The 16761-nt window shown below is 44.7% G+C and overlaps 1 protein-coding gene across 1 annotated transcript in view; it reads right to left on the minus strand.

Annotated features, from left to right (window-relative positions):
• Nucleotides 1-1473: 1473 nt before the first annotated feature.
• Nucleotides 1474-16761, minus strand: part of LOC148028010 (putative protein S-acyltransferase 14) — a 71296-nt gene continuing 56008 nt past the window's right edge. Inside the window, exons 5-7 of the mRNA XM_087689694.1 lie at nt 2564-2649; nt 2414-2479; nt 1474-2313 (exon numbers count right to left, since the gene is read on the minus strand). Of these exons, the coding sequence (XP_087545820.1) occupies nt 2197-2313; nt 2414-2479; nt 2564-2649 (269 nt within the window). The 3' untranslated portion in view covers nt 1474-2196. The remainder of the gene's footprint in view (nt 2314-2413; nt 2480-2563; nt 2650-16761) is intronic.

Genomic DNA, 16761 nt, shown 5'->3' on the forward strand with positions numbered 1-16761 from the left:
GGCAATACTAAGAGATCCAAGGCTCATGATGACACATACTCAATACTAACTACCAACTTTTGATTCGTTCTTCTATCCTAGTGACCCACTTGGTGTACTCATGGAAGTGTAATCCTTTAGAAAATAAATTGGCATCCAATGGAGAATAGATTATAGGCTAACCCCTTGTAGTTTGAATTATTGGTTATATCTCAACTACTTTCTTGGAAAGGGAAACAAGACGGCCACCCAAGTTTAATCAAATGGCTCATTTGGGCTCGATCTCTATTGTGGATGCGACTTTTATCGACTCGCAATGTGTTGATGTACTTCCACACATCTAGACAAGTTTTCCAAATCCCTCATGGATACCATGATTTATGGGAAAATATCTCAATGCAATTGCAAGACCAATAACCCTCCCCCACTCTTGATTCTAATCATCCTTATCAAGATTGGAATCTTACGAGACACATAGTCCGAAGGATGCTTCGATTAACCAAATATATCACCTTTTGATCATATATCGCCATTGATTTATGATCAAAGCTTTTTTTTTTAGGGTATACATTAAAGCAAAGAATGGTAAAATTTGAGTGTCATGGAGGATAGCTCAGCAAGACTCCATTCGAATGTAAAGATCTTTAAAGAGTGATGATTACTCAATCGCCCTTTACTTAGCTCTTTCTACGTAATATATTTCAAATGGTAATTGTTTCTTTTGTACTATTGGTGTGGAATCTTCCTACCATAGATCTATTTCATGCACATTAGCTAGGAAGATTTGATCTCTCCTAACATTTGGAGCACTATGGTGGGACCTTTTGGGCATATCTCTAACTAGGTCTCTGGTAAGGCAAAATATCCACCCCCACAACCACATATTAAGATTATGTTCATTTTCTTAGATTCTAGTGTTATTGGCACAACTGGGTTACTCGAAATGCCTTTGCCTTTGATTTTACCTTTGAGGTCTAACATCATAATGCTTCACTTAAGGGTCTTCTCCATTGGCAATTGGGTCTTATTCAACATGTTGGCCTTCTCCTTGGGGAGGATTTAGTTGCTTGGCATATGGCAACTTCTACTACTCTGCCATGTCTCCTATGTTTCTCCTACGATTAATGTGATTTCTCATTACACCGAGAGAGAGAGAGAGAGAGAGAGAGAGAGAGAGAGAGAGCATATGAAAGGGATCCTCCTTGAGGCTCTGAGGCAAGGATTAGAAACAACAAAACATCAATTTATGAATCATGAATATTTATATTTATGAACAATGCATATTATAAATATCGCTGCCATTCATGAAGAGATTCTTGCAGATACTGTCAAAAGCATAGGAACATCAATTTCTGTAATCCAAGGTGCATGCAAACATCGACAAAGAATTATCAACTTGGTTATAGTTCCAATAATTCATCAAAAGTCTGGGCCACACATATACTTTGTGATCTTAAATTAAAAACGAATGGAATTATAATTTCTATAGTTCAGATCAAAAAACAGCTGAGTGGAAATAGTAGTAAGTGTACACTAGAGTTTGGTATGCAGTGAAGTATAAAGAGCATCAAATCCATTACAATCGTCATTGGATCCATTACAATCGTTTTCAGACCTCGGGCCATACCTGCTAGTTTGAAATCCAGCAAGATGAATGCCAGAGAGATGGTATCTCTAGAATTATATGACACCCTACAAATGGTTTGAGAAAGGACCCACCAAGGGGGCCCATTTTATGCAGAGACTAACAAGAGCCAATATAACTAGAATTTAATGATCACATCAGGTCATAGAAGTACTTCTACAAAAATTCTCAACAATGAGGCTGTACATCACCGCAACACTTCTATGATTGAGGATACAAGGCTTTAAAAATTATCACTGATCTCTTTGAGGAAAGGGACGATTCCAATTGACCCCACTTTGGGCATCCCAAGGTTTCTGAAAATGCGTTGACATATCCTTCACACCAAATCACTGAAGGCCATTGTATCATTCATAAATCCTATAAAACATGTATTTATCGACATGATGCCAGCAAAGGACCATGGAAGTCTTTCAGATGTCCTTCAACCTCAGAACACAATCAAACAATACACCAGCCCACACAATTTTATAGATGAAGCATCGATGCTTTGCATAATAGGACAGGAGTTCTCTGCCACCTGTTCTGGGAAGAACCAGCATACCCCCTAGGCTTTGTAAAAGCGACAAGTGTTATCCTTCAAAATTAGGTCTCACAGGAAACTCTAATCCTTGAAGCACTGGCATATTCCGGATGTCTTTGTCTGTGTAGATAGGAAGCAGCCAATATAACTTGCTTGTTCCAAACACCTGCATGTCACCCAACAGACGGACACATTTAGCTTTGTAGTGTTTCTCAATCAAGACAGCTTATTAATAAACTCAACTATTCACAATGACAAGAAGATACCTGTTCAAAGTTCTGCCTGACTCCTAGGTCATATCTCCACCTTGGCGTGTTTTTCTTTTCATGGACCTGAGGTATGGTGTAACATGCATCACAGTTCAGAAGCCAAGATATACGTTTCTGTGAGTAATCATGTGAAATAATAAGTGTTACCTCTATCGTGGTTGCATTGCTTCTCACTAATGAAGCATGCAGTATAAGAAACCCAAGAAGACTCAACGCAAATGCCACATTCAGGACTGCACAATACAGAAACAGTCTTGAACAGCACAGAGAGTACCATCTATAAAGCTTCAAACACAAAATAGAGAAACAAGAAACATCCCCACCAAAACATATTTACCATCATTACCACCACATGGTGCTAAGTATCAACATTAACATACACAATAGTAATGACATATCGAGCTTTTTGCTTTCTTGTACGGTCTTCTCAAGACAAATATCATTAGCTTATCTCCTGAAACATATGGTGCTTAGAGGGAGAGAGAGAGAAATGAAATAAAATGAAATGATATGATATGATATGATATATTAACGTCTGCAAAAGGCCAAAATGACCTGTGAGACCATGAGTTACAATCATTTGTGTGACGGTACAACTGTCTGAAAAAAGAACAATAATGAGAATGTAATAAACAGTACAAGTAAACTAAGGGCTATAAGTAAAGAGAGCTCTAGCTGACAAGTAAAAACTTCCAGCTGATATGATCTCATAGGGACGTAGAAGGCCTGGCTCTAGCACGGGCTCTAGCACGGGTACTAATCTCCTGTATCTATTTGTGGAAGTATCATCGAGGCTTGTATCGGGTCTTGGACATCTAGATCAGCCAAGCTGGATTGCTCGATCAATCAATACCCATCGTGTATGCATAGAAGGCTGGGGCTGTAGCTGCGCTGAGACCTCCTGGGTCTCTCTTGTGAAGAAATCTGTAAGCTGCCTCTAAGTGGGGCCTCGTCATCTTGAAGCTGTTATACTCCTGAGGAGTGAGTCTCAAAGCCAACGTATCTCCAAGAGGAAGAGACCGAGGCACCACTCATCTATGTAATCCATGACTCTAGATAATGGTCCAAATCAGTCTTTAAACAGACAGTGGAAGCAGCCTTGCATCTCATAGTATGTCGGGCATCTACCATCGGCAAATATAGTGCTCCGCTGTCTCTGGCTCCAGCTGACATATCTGGCATATGCACTCTTCTAGTGGTATGGATCTATATCTGCCAGTCTTAATCTCTAACTGGTGTGAAGAAGTACGCAACTGCCCAATAGCGTGTCTAATCCCATGTGAGAGGTGGGTATCCATATATCTTAGGCGAACAATAAATTCATCATCTATGTTTTGAAGAAGATGCTCTCTATAGAAAGTCATCTTAGTCCCTAGCTCTTGTTCTGATGCCAACCATGTCCTCCTCGCATCTAGCTAGGTGAGATCCATCCTGATAATCCTTGGGCAGCTCAAGGTAAGAGATGGTGCATCAAGGGAGTACTAGAAGGGAGGTAGCCTATCCATGCTAAAGCCATGTAACTCAAACCAAGCTGACATCTATGCATGCCAACATGAAGTGTCACCCCCTCTAGCAAGCTATTGAGAGGACTCACAAGCCAACCGTGCATATCTATGTCTACGTAGATCTTATAATCTGTGTACATATATGATTGATCATGTGAGGGCCTCCACTACAACTGGTGTAGCTGCTAGCTCAGCTCCAATGATCTCATGTGGTATCGAGGCCTTACATTTGATCATCCTAGAAATCATGGATACAAGGAGTCTCTCCATCAATCTCCAACCATCATATGTGCGGCTTGATGGGTTGTGATGATCCAAACTAGGGCCCCATACCTGTACTCCATAAAGTAATGTGGACATGGCGAGTGTATCAAAGAGCCACATCTTGGTACAGGGTTCCTGAAACTGTACCTCTGAGCACATCCTCTCCAAGCCACCCAATGTTGCATATCCTCGAGTTAGTCTAGTATCTGTTGCCTTTGTCATAGAGAAAGTGGGACCTGTGAATAGTACTCCAAGGTATATATATGAATCCACATACTCTCTCTCTTCCTACCCATATGTGAGTTTAGGTGTTGATCTCCTAATCCTCTGTGGTGTAGTGTTAACCACCATCACCTTTGTTTCACCGAGGTTCACTAAGAGTCCCCCTATCTAATGCATAAGAGTGTAGTGCATCTAGGTGTCTCTATAGTTCCTCTGGGAAACCAGCTATCAATACAATGTCATCTACATATAAAAGGAGAGGTATCCAAGTGCTAGCCGATGGAGCTCCTCTATCTCCCCCCCCCCTTGGATATGTAGTCAACAATCCCATCAATGTAAAGGCCAAACAATGTCAAAGAAAGGGGGTATCCTTGCTTCACCCCAATGGAGTGAACAGGAGCTAAAAGAACCTAGCGTGACCAAACTTTGCCAACAACCCTCTCATACAATGCTAGGATCCCCCAACTAAGCTCCTTGGGTACTCCCATAGCATGTAGTCTGTGTCTCAATCTGTTGGTCAGAACTGTGTCAAAGGCTTTGCGGAAATCCACAAAACAGCAATAGATCGGCCAGCCCCTACCCTCCTCAATGATTGCTCTTAAGTGTGAGGATGTGATCCAATGTAGAGTAGCCTCTCCTAAAGCCAGCCTATCCTAATGCTCTAAGATCCCACATCTCTACCCATCTCCTCAACTACTCGAGGATGGAGGCATATAGCTTAGCCAATGTGTGTCCAACCATAATAGTTTGATAATTATTGGGTAAAGTAGGATTTCCTGACTTGAGGATGGGTACAATGGTGTTTGTGCTCCAGCTCTCTAAGAGACCCTCATACATTGCTCTGTTAAACATGCAAGCTAGAAACTTTGCCACCAAATCTCTAGCATGAATCAAGGCTGGAAAGATACCTAATGGGATGCCATCAGGGCATAGTAGGATGACATCTCCTCCCTTGAAAACTATGGCAGCATAGCCCAGCTCTAGTACCAATCTCTTGGGTTGTTGTAGTATCTGCTCCACCATGTTGGGGGGAAGGCATCTTAGTGGGCATCTTCTATGGTGGGTGATGATGACCTTGATTTGATAGTGGTAAGGGTGGTAAGGGTGGTAAGGGTGGTGTGATCGTCTCCCATGTGGTTTTGGGCATCTCACTCTACAGAGAGCTGTGGCACACACCATAGAGAAGTGTTGGTGTGATCAGCGTGTCAAATAGCCATAGCATACTTGGAAGTTCCTAGAATTATATGTGTGCACACTAGTGTACTAATGCACTCAAGGTGGCAAATCCTTGTATTTCTAGCACATGCCACTTCTTTCGTGGAAAACTAAGGGCCCTCAAATGTAACACCAAGGTATTTTGACAATCTGAATGGTCTCCCCGGCAAAGGCAAACTGATCCCCTGATCTGGTCACCAAGGCTTGTGTTGTATTAACCGCCATTCTTTGGTTTCTATAGATTTATTTATTTTTCAAAGAAAAGAAAGTTCTATTCATAACATCTAGGAGACGATCCCCTTGAGGTAAAACTCGGAAGTACTAAGAATTGTAAAGAGTAGCTAAGTTTATCGTAAATACAATGGTTGTGTGAACAACCAATCTAGTTGCCAAACACTGTAGGTCTCCCATCCCCCTCACGAAGTATGGATGATCTTCATCCAAATCCTCAAGAGAGTCTTTGCGGCTGGGGTTGAGGGTTTGAGACATCTTGGAGGTCTATAGCATAGCTACATCTCACAATTTAGATGTACTAGGCAATAATGCTAGCAATTAGCTCCCAAATGCAACAATGTTCCTAGGTCCCCTATGATTACAAGTAGCCAAGAGTGGGCATCCTGCTCAAGCAATGGCCAATAATGAGAAAGAAGTGGGTCCTCTGAAAGTCCCATCCAAAAGTTGGGTCTCTATCTATGACCTAAGCTACAAAACCCAAGTTGCAACCATGGTCTCTGTCATGCCATAAAAGAACCATCCTGAGTGCTCTCCTCCATACCTCTTTAGCTTTGGAACAATCCCATTGGCAATGCCTACATGTTTCCTCTAGCTCACCACATCTCACACATGTTTCTGGGACCCTAACATACCCAATCCATGTACCAATGACTAAGCTCCCATGCATTAATAGCTAAAGGAAGAGGGATATCTTCATAGGCTTCAAGTTGTCATCTAGCCTCCTCCCTAAGTCTAATAGAAAAGATCTGCAATGCCTTGTTTGTACCCATGGAAAGTGGCTACTAGTTGTGCTCTAACCTTACTCATCCACATCCTCCTCCCTAGCCTAATAGTGTAGCCAAAGAAGACCACATCACATAGTCTATCAAGAAATACATCCCTCTAAACCCACTCTCAAGATTCCCATTGTAATCTTTAAAGGGATCTCTTCTTATAAGCTCAATGTCTCAATCTATGTATTAAGTAGGTGGCTCAATCCAGATCCATGTGATATCTCCTCTTGAAATGTGTCACTACTCTAATCCTCTAGATCATTGAAACATCCACCTAGGATCCAACCTATAGACGAGACATGACACAAGCTATATCCACAAACATATGGATAATGGACATCAAACTCACCTCCCAGCCATAGTGTCACGAGGACCTGAAAATTTGATGCTTTGCTTATGTTTAATTGACATTTGATTAAAGGATTAATCAAATGTGCAATTAAAAGATGCACATGTGTTGCATATGTGAGGTGCAAGCTACTTTTTCACAATTGAAGGCTGAAGGACCCTGTGAAAAAGATGGGTGTCAAATGTAAAAGTTGTAACAAGTTACACTTGTTAGATTCTAGGTGAATCTTGGTGTCAGTTTGCCCCTAGGACCATTAATTGGCCATTAAGTGTCAGTGGTGACACTAGGGACTAGGCATTAAGGTGAATTTTGGTGTCGGTTTGCCCCTAGAACCATTAATTGGCCATTAAGTGTCAGTGGTGACACTAGGGACTAGGCATTAATTAATGGATTAATGCTTGTCCAAGGGTCAATTAATGCATAGGACCACTTTGGGTTGCAAATGGCCTAGCCAATAAATTTTTGGATGGGCAAGGTCAATTTTTTGGGCATGGATTAAGGGCTGAATTAATTTTCAAAATTAATTAATTCTGAAAATTAATTAAATGGCTGGAAATTGCTGAAAATGGATTAAGAGAGTTGCTACTTGGCAAAACTTTCCCATGCAAGTGGGGGATAGGCTAAATAGGGCTGAAGGGAGAGGGAAATCTCGTTTTTCCATTTTGGAGCTATTGGGAAGAGGTGTTGGACTGTTGCTTCTAGCTTTTGGAGCCATTTCCCAACCATTGGAGACCATTTTGGTGATGGAGATTGCATATTCTTGACCTTGGGAAGCTGGCAATTGCTGCTGATGCACTTTCTCCTGAAGATCACAGTCTCCGATGCTCCTATTGTTGTTGGTGCATCCGTTTGGGGCTAATACAACAGGGCAGCTGCTGATTTTGATCAGTTCTTTGCGACAAATCTCAGAATTTTCTCTCTCTACAGCATTCTCTCATCTCCTTTAGCCTATGCTCAGCCATTCTCAGCAATTCTTAGCCATTCGGAGGAGATCTCAGCCACTTTTGGTGGGCTGATCTGTAATCTCTGCAGTAAACCCTAATTTACAGCAAAAATTGGAGTTTAGCAGCCACCTTGGGATGCATGCCAGAGATTGAAAGCTCAAGCGACTGAAATCAGCAGCTAATAATTGAAGATTATCAAGGGATTTTAGGAGCCAGCCCATCCCGAATTGATTTGGAGTAGCATTTGGCCAGCCAAGGGTTAAATTGGAGAAGAAGTCCTGGGTGAAACAAGGGGCAAATGACCCAAAAGGCTTGCTGGATATTTATGACAACAAGAGCAATTGGTTAGCAGGAGGAGATTGAAGAATCTCAAGTTGTACTCCTTCCAATTGAATGAAAGCTAAAGAAATACCGCAAGGGGCGCCAATTTTGGGGCCAACAAGGTGCCTACTGTCCAAGAATGTTATGGTAAAGTATGTATTTCATTTTATGTGCATTTATTTATTGCTGTAATTAACTCTTAAATCAGGTTATCACCACCCATTCCAAGAAGGAAGGTTGGTTTCACATAGAGCCAAATGCGCTCACCTTCGAGCCTAGGAGCTAGCAACAATCCAAGTCAAACCATGTCTCAAGAGTTGGTGTCTCGTAACACCAACTCACACCATCGCGATGTACACATGCATCAGTCTATACCCAAGAGTCTAAGAGTGGTAATCACATGATGTGCACAAAAGCGACTTGAGTCCTATAAATAGGACTTAGTTTCCCTAATCTTGAAGTGCACTCAGGGTACTTGTACTAAGTCACTTCATGACCACTATGACAATGTGCAAATGTGCAAATGTGCCCAACATACATCCTTGGATATCTAGATGGTTGCTAGTAGCATTGGTCACAATGGTCATTAAGTGACTTCATTGGAATGCACTAAGGTCACGTCAAGGTTAGGGTAGCCAAGTCCTATTTATATGACTCAAGCCCCTTTTATGCACATCATTGAATCTCGCACAAAATAGCACATTTATGAGGATCCAACCTGCACATGAGACACAACACAAGCTATATCCACGAACATATGAGTAATGGACATCAAACTCACCTCCCAAACATAAAGCAACAAGAACTACTCACCATCGAGCTTGGGAGCTACCAACAATCTAGGTCACAACCACATCTCAAGAGTTGGCGTCCCATACTTCCAGCTATTCTGATGTGCAGACATGTTGGCCTACAGGCCAAGAGTCCAAGAATAGTGATCACACAATGATGTGCACCAAAGGACCTTGAGTCCTATAAATAGGACGCGGTTGCCCTAACCTTGAAGTACCCTAATGCATTCCTGCTAAGTCACTTCATGACCATTGTGACCAATGCTACTAGCACTCATCTAGATGTCCAAGGATGTAACAAGCACCATGTGAGCTCTGTGTAGTTCAAGTTGTCTTTCTAGGGTCAACCATCCTCCTCCACCGTGAAAGTAAAATAATAACTCAAAGGAGGATGTCTCCTTTGAAGAAGACACTAATCCAGATCTAAGAAGCGGTTATATTTGTCCTCCACTCCAAAGAGACTCCCTATGTCACGGTCTCTACCATCAAACTGGCAAGCTTAAGGCACTATAGTCTCTACTCTAGGTCTCCTGCAATAGCTCTTAAAATGCAAACCAATCTCCAACAAAGAAAGCAACTTGCATAGAGAACCTCCTCTAAGATAAGTCCTCTCTCCAATAGTGTGACCCAACTTTGGTCACAAATAGTGATTGAACAGAAGAGACTGTCTCCTTGCTCTTCAATAGCTGGTTGAGGCCACATGAACTAGATCTCGAGGCTCTAATAATGTAGCTATGCATCTAACCTCAAAACTCCTCCCTAAAGTCTCCAATCCTATGTCTTGAAAGATCTAATGGATGCTAACTACTATGGTCCTCCTTTTTTTTTTTGCAAGTAAAATGTGGCTGATTATATTACTCACAAAAACTGATTACAACGGAATGCTCATGCTCAACAGACTAGCTGGAGCCAATGAAAGTCACAAATACATCATGTATACAAGCCTCTCAAGGAGATCTGGGGGGGATGGGGGCAAGAAGCCATGGAGGGGGGGTGTATCGTCATCTGAGACTGCCTACCTGCATCACGAAAAACAGGTCCTGGCCGCCCCAAGTGCGCATGAAATGACATCGGAGCTCCTGACGAGCCCTGCACCTGATCCCATCGACCGCGGAGGGAGTGGATGATGGAGGTCCAGAGCTCTGCTAAGGTTGCCTATACTGAAAGTCTCTCTCCACCGAAAACCTCCTGACACCACGCCTTCCAAATATGCCAACCAGTAAGACTCCCTATGATCTCCCATACCTCAAAGCGGTCTGTTGTGGATTTCAGTACCTAGCGGATGGGTAGAGCCTCCAAATGACCACTGCACACAACCCTACCTCGATAATGAATATCGTGTCCTGCATCCTGGCCTCATACAAAAGGTGACGGCCCTAGGTGATTTCCTGTTAATCGAAAGCTCCCCATGAGATACATCCAAGGCTGGGTGCTATATGGCGAAGGATGCGGCGTGCTCCTCTCCACACGAGCTGCGCCACCTCATACGACCAAAGGGAGTGCTTTGGGGTTTCCAAAGGCTATTGTGTGCAACGCTTACAACCTCCCTCTTGCATCTGGGCAAGCCAACTCCCCACTGCCAAGCCTCCATGTGCCACCAATCATAAGAAATACGATACCCTCCTCTGCCTCCAGCTATCCCATAGGCGTCGCCAAAAGGTCCGTCGGAAAGGCTCCATGACGCTGTACTCCGCCCAGTGCTGCCTGCTACGTGACAGTGCCCAATGCATATCCTCCTGCATCAATACGTGTCTGCCAATCGTGGCAGTGTACTCCAGGAACCTCGGTGGCTTCTTGGGGACCGTAGTGGCTAGCCATAGCCACTCTCTCACATCCCACTCCAGCTCGTCAAGTGGCCTGCCCTCCCAAATCTAGAGGCGCCACTCCCTGAGCTCCTTCCAAAAGACAAAAGGGTCTAGCCGCCATGTCTTCCCCTAGAGGCCAATCACCTGAATCCTCCTCCATGAAAGGACAGCTATCCCCTCATCCTACTGCCCTCTGTCAAGAGAAAGACGCCCCCCCTCCTGTACGGTGAAGGTCCCAGGTGGAGCACCGCCCACTCTACCTGCCACTTGTAGGGGGGTACCTGCTAGTGAAAACCTAGCCGCCCATACCTCCCCGGGCTCTATCAGCTCTCATATAGGAGGAGCAAGCCATTCCCGAGATATCGCTATGTCTATCTCCCTTCTCCTCAACTCCACTCCTCTTTGGCAGCCTGATGCTTGCTGCAGCACCTCCTCGTCCACCATCCTGTACACCTCCTGCCATGTCCCGTTGGTACAAGTCAGGCCGGCCACCCAACCAGCCCATTGAATGTGGGCGTGCTCGCCAATCTGTGCCCCTTCCCAATCTCTGACCTGGGGGTTCCAGATCACCGGTTGACAGTCTATCTCCTCCTGGCAGCCTAGGGGGCTCTGGATTAGGGCCTTACGAAGGCCCTGCCACACGCGGAGCAAGATGCGCAAGAAAGGTGATCTGGATTGACGTGAAGATCCATCTTAGGGACGGCCTCCACTCACTGCTAAGCCTCGATCTACAATCCTGAAGACCCTCCTGCAATAGGACCTTCCAGGTCTGCCCTCCTGGTGTGAGGCCGCGGACAACTAGCTTGCCCAAGAGGGCCATACTTTGATACTTTGCGTCTATGATCCAAAGCCCTCCCTCTGACCGATGTCGTATGATGGTCGCCCACGCCACCTTGGCCCTGGAATCCCTGGAGCCGTCTGGCTGACCCTGGCCAAAGAAAGTTCCGCACTAGGCGACCAAGCTGCACTACGCAAGATGAGGAGAAGCACCAACACGAGGCGATGTACCAAGCCATCACTAGGAGCACCTGGTTAACCACCAGGGCTCGGCTTGCTAGTGAGAGGCAAGTCGTGCTCCAGTAGATCAGCTTCCTCCGAATAGAATCAAGGACTAGAAGAAACTGCTAGGCGATAGTAATATCGAGTCCCACCTGGAACCCTAGTAACGGACGGTCTGCCCTCTACTCACCCATCTAAATCCCAAGTGGACGCCCCACTCTGTGCTAGAGTCCGAATCTGTGAGGAAACCAACCAACTTTCGCCAGTTGATTTTCGCTCCCGCTGCAGAACAGAACACCTCAAGAGCTAGCCTCACTCTCTCCAGCATCAACTCATCGTCCTCTATGTAGAGTGTTGTATCATCTACATACTCTGAGTCTAACAACTCAATCTCCTCTCACACTGGAAGTCGGAGGCCGCGTAATCCGCTCACACATGACTTGAGGAAGTGAAACATCGCCTTTGTAAAGAGTAGGAACAAGTACGGGGCCAAGGCATAGCCCTGCCGGACCAATCTCTCCAACCGAAACTCCTCCCCTCGCCTACCACTTATGAAAATCCTGTTGGTGGCCAATCGGTAAAGTGCAAACTTCGAAGACCCCGCGAATCCAAGACTGGGGGAAACCCAACCTCACCATGGTGCCCTCTGGGAAATCCCAGTCCACCCTATCATAAGCTTTCTCAAAATCCAAGAGTAGTACGGCCAGCCTGTGTCCGCTGTGCTGAGCCCACTATGTTGCCTCAAAGAAGGTGAATACATTGTCTAGGATGCTCCTATCCTGTACAAAGCCTGTCTGTGTGTCATGGATGATGTCTAGAAGCACGGGGCATAGTAGCCTACCAATCATCTTTGCCAGTGCCTTATAGGCCACTGACAATAAGGTGATCAGTCTCCATTGGGAAAGCTCCAACCGGTCTCCCTCTTTGGGGAGAAGACTGATAAGGCCTGCCGAAAGACTCCTTGGCATCTGTCCTGAAATAAAAATCTCCTAGAAGGCCATCAATAGGGGGTCCTTCACCACCTCCCAGTAGGTAGTGAAAAAGACCTTAGAGAGACCCATCCTCGCCCGGGCATTTATGCCCGTCCTATGTATGGAAAGCCTCTTCTAGTTCCTTCTCTGTGAAGGGGGCTAGGAGGGAGCGTCCATCTCATCTATGATGACGAGGGACGGGATGTGATCCTAGACCTGCTATCTACATCGCAGTCCTCTAGTTGAGGCTATCTCCTGCTGGAAAAGGCGTCTGTAGTAGTCAGTGGCAATCTCCATCATCTCATTTGGGCCAGAACGAGTCTTTCTATACTAATCTCGAAGGCTGCGTATCTGCTCTCCTGAGCTGCAAGGCTGGTGCACCTGGAAAAACTCCATGCACATCATGTCCCCCTTCAGCACCCAGAAAGCTGTTGAGATGCGGAAAGAGAACTCCGAGCCCCTGTCCTCTAGGCCAGCAATGGTTGCTCGCATGCGCACCTTCTATGCATGGAGGGTGGGATCCCCTGGTGCCTCCTGTAATAATCTTTGCATGGCTACAAGGTCCCGCCGAAGTGCTCTCTCCTCCTCCCAACTCTGTTGTCTGGCCTGTATGGCTGCCTCTTGGCAGATATTGCTTAACTCGGCTAGGACCTCTGCAACCTCCTCTACAATCCGGTCCCTCCTACCCCACTCCCTGGTTCAAATCTGCTCAATCTGTCTCGTCACCTCCTCCCTCCTATAGATCAAGTCAAGGATCTGATAGGATCATGTGTCTAGGGTAGATGCTAGGGAATCAGGTGTCAGGAGAATTGGGCAATGATCGAACAACGTGGTGCTCGCGCCAACTGCCCAATCTGGCCTCCATGAGAGCCTCCCTACTCTCCCACATAAAACCTATCCATCCGCTCCAGCATGACTCCACCTAGCCGCGTGTATCCCCAAGAGAAGTCCAGCGACCTCTCCCTACTGTGGAAGGTAGGGTCTCTCCAAGCATCACATGCTCCTACTGCCAGTAGAAAGACTTCCCATGCCTCTTGCTCCTCCCATGCCCTGGTAGTTTCTGCCTCTGCCTTGCTGGTCCTCTAAAGCCTCCAGGTTGTTGAAGTCTCCTCCAACGATCCAAGAGTCCACCTCTGGGAGTCCATCCGCGATCTCCACCCAGAACCTACTGTGTGCCCTAACCTCCGTAGGGGCATAGACATTGAGGACTCCAAGGCACGAGTCCCCAATATCCAATCTGATCCATAGAACCCTCCTTGCCACTATCATCCCGTGGTCTCGTACACAGGCGATGAGACTCGGGCCAATAGAGGTGCATACGCCTCCACTCCTGCCCTAGGCACCGATGGCGTGCTCCCAGTAAGTGTGTGACCTGCCCAGGAGTACCTTCCCTGTCTGCTGGGCCTGGGTGGCAGTGAGCTTGCGCTCCTATAGAAGTAAGATGTCGATCTGTCCGGCAAAGGCGGGTTGCAGCTCCTGCCAAACAATCAACTTCCTAGAACCACGTGCCCCACTATAGTGGAGGCTATTCGCATTCCAAGATGCAAGGTGTAAACTCATAGGGAGACTTGTGACTGACCAAACAAGCATCTGTTTGGTGTGGAATGACAGATGACTCAGAAGAAGACTATGAAGCCAGAAGAAAACAATCGGGATGGGTGAGCACCAGTGATTTCTTTCACCTCCCAGCCTTGCCTAGTATATTGCTGGCCGGACCATCGTGATCCGATTGCCAGCCGTCAAACTTTGGTGGGTCCTACTATTCTTGGACTCTCTTCATTTCTAGGCTCCCCTTAACCCCGTTCGGGCGCCCAAGAGCCCGAACGGTCATCCTCGTGCGTGTTCCCCTTGATTTACCTTAATGTCACATTAAATATCACTTTAATGTCACATTCAATATTTGTGACCTTAATGTCACATTAAATATCACTTTAATGTCACATTAATGTCACATTTCCTTCCCCTTAAGAATCGGTTTCGTCCTCGAAAACGATACTCGCAAGGTCTAACTGTAAATCGGGAAACCTTTTCTTTAAAGTACTTACTCGCTCCCATGTTGAGCTTTCTTCTGAACAATCTTTCCACTTAACCAAACATTCTTGATAAATAGTATTCCTTGTTCGTCTATTGCGAACATTTAATATTCTTTCTGGTTCATGTGGATTAGATTGGTCATTGAACAGCTCCTCAATGTCATCATTTAAGATTAGATTATCCAAATCACCCAGCTTCTTCCTTAATTTACTTACATCAAAAACTGGATGTATTTTACTACCAGCAGGTAGTTGGAGCTTGTAAGCCAATTCTCCCACCTTTTTAAGTATTATGAAAGGACCACAATACCTTGGTGAAAGCTTTGGACATTGTCCCTTTTTCATAGTTTTAGTTTGTTCAAGCACCTTAAGATAGACCAATTCTCCTTCTTCAAAGGAGATGTCTCTTCGGTGAGGATCTGCATATGCTCTAGCTCGATTTTGAGCCTTTTTAATATTTTCTTGAGCAAATTTTAACATACTATTCATATCCTCCAAAAAGTCTTTAGCTGCCTGAACCTTTTCCTTATGTAGTCCTACTACAAAAGGAGCTCTGGGTTGAAATCCATACATTAACATAAATGGACTATATCCAGTGGAAGAGTGCTTGGCACTATTATATGCAAACTCTGCTATCCATAGATACTATTCCCAATTAGTTTGTCTTTTACTTACATATGCCCTAAGCATATCTTCAAGAATTTGGTTAACCCTTTCAGTTTGCCCATCTGTTTGTGGATGATCCGCCGTACTCATGCTAAGTTTAGTATCCAATTTCCTAAATACCGCACGTCCGATCAGAAACTATATTTGCCGGAAGGCCATACAATCGGTATATGTTCTCTACGAACAATCTAGTCAATTCTGGTGTTTTAACATCAGTTGAAGTTGGAATGAACCTAGCCATTTTGGTTAACCTATCCACAAACACCCACACAGAGTCGTGCCCCCTCTGTGTTCTGGGTAAAGCAACAATAAAGTCCATGGAGATACTCTCCCATTTTCCCGAAGGAATCTCTAGTGGATGGATAAGTCCTCCCATTTTTAATCTTTCAGCTTTATTAACCTGGCATTTATTACATTTGACCACATAGTCAAGGACGTCCTTATTCATTCCAGGCCAATAGAACTGCCTTTTAATAAGACTATAAGTCTTATTAACTCCTGGATGTCCCGCGTTAGGGGTATCATGACACTCAAAGAGTATCTGGCGCCTTATTTCTGTATCTTTCAGGACACATACCCTACCCTTGTAGAGTAAATAACCATTATCAATGGTAAAATTCTTCCACTTGAATCCAGTTTGAGCAACCCCTGATGCTCCATTTCCTTGTTGAACATCCTCAGATATTCCTTCCTCAGTAGAAGCACTTTCATTTGGATCCCCATTTTTTATTGCTTCCCATATGTTGGAATATGTCGGATCAACCTGGCATTTTCCTTTTAAAGATTCAAGCAAGTTGGAAGTGAACTGAGTAAAACTCAATTCATTAATGATGGGCATTCTGCTGAGTGCATCAGCTACTATATTATACTTTCCTTTTCTATATCTTATCTCATAGTCGAACTCTTGGAGGAGTTCAGCCCATCTGGCTTTACGCCCGTGTAAATCCGGTTGATCATTAAGCCACTTAATGCTTTCATAATCCGATAAAATCAAAAGTTTGGCACCATACAGATAGTGCCTCCATTTCTTCATTGCATGTACTATTGCATATAGCTCCCTTTCATAAACAGAATAATTCTGTTTTGCACGGTCTAATTTATTGCTTTCAAAAGCAACTGGTCGACCTTCTTGTAATAAGACCGCGCCTATCGCCTTGTCACTGGCATCAGCTTCAACCACAAACGGTTTATTGGGATCCACTATTAATAATACTGGAGCTGTAGCAATAGCTACCTTAAGTTTTTGAAAACTT

Source organism: Lygodium microphyllum, chromosome 12 (genome assembly GCF_053477565.2).
Source record: "Lygodium microphyllum isolate KBCC chromosome 12, Lygodium_microphyllum_v1.1.10, whole genome shotgun sequence".
Lineage (NCBI taxonomy): Eukaryota > Viridiplantae > Streptophyta > Polypodiopsida > Schizaeales > Lygodiaceae > Lygodium > Lygodium microphyllum.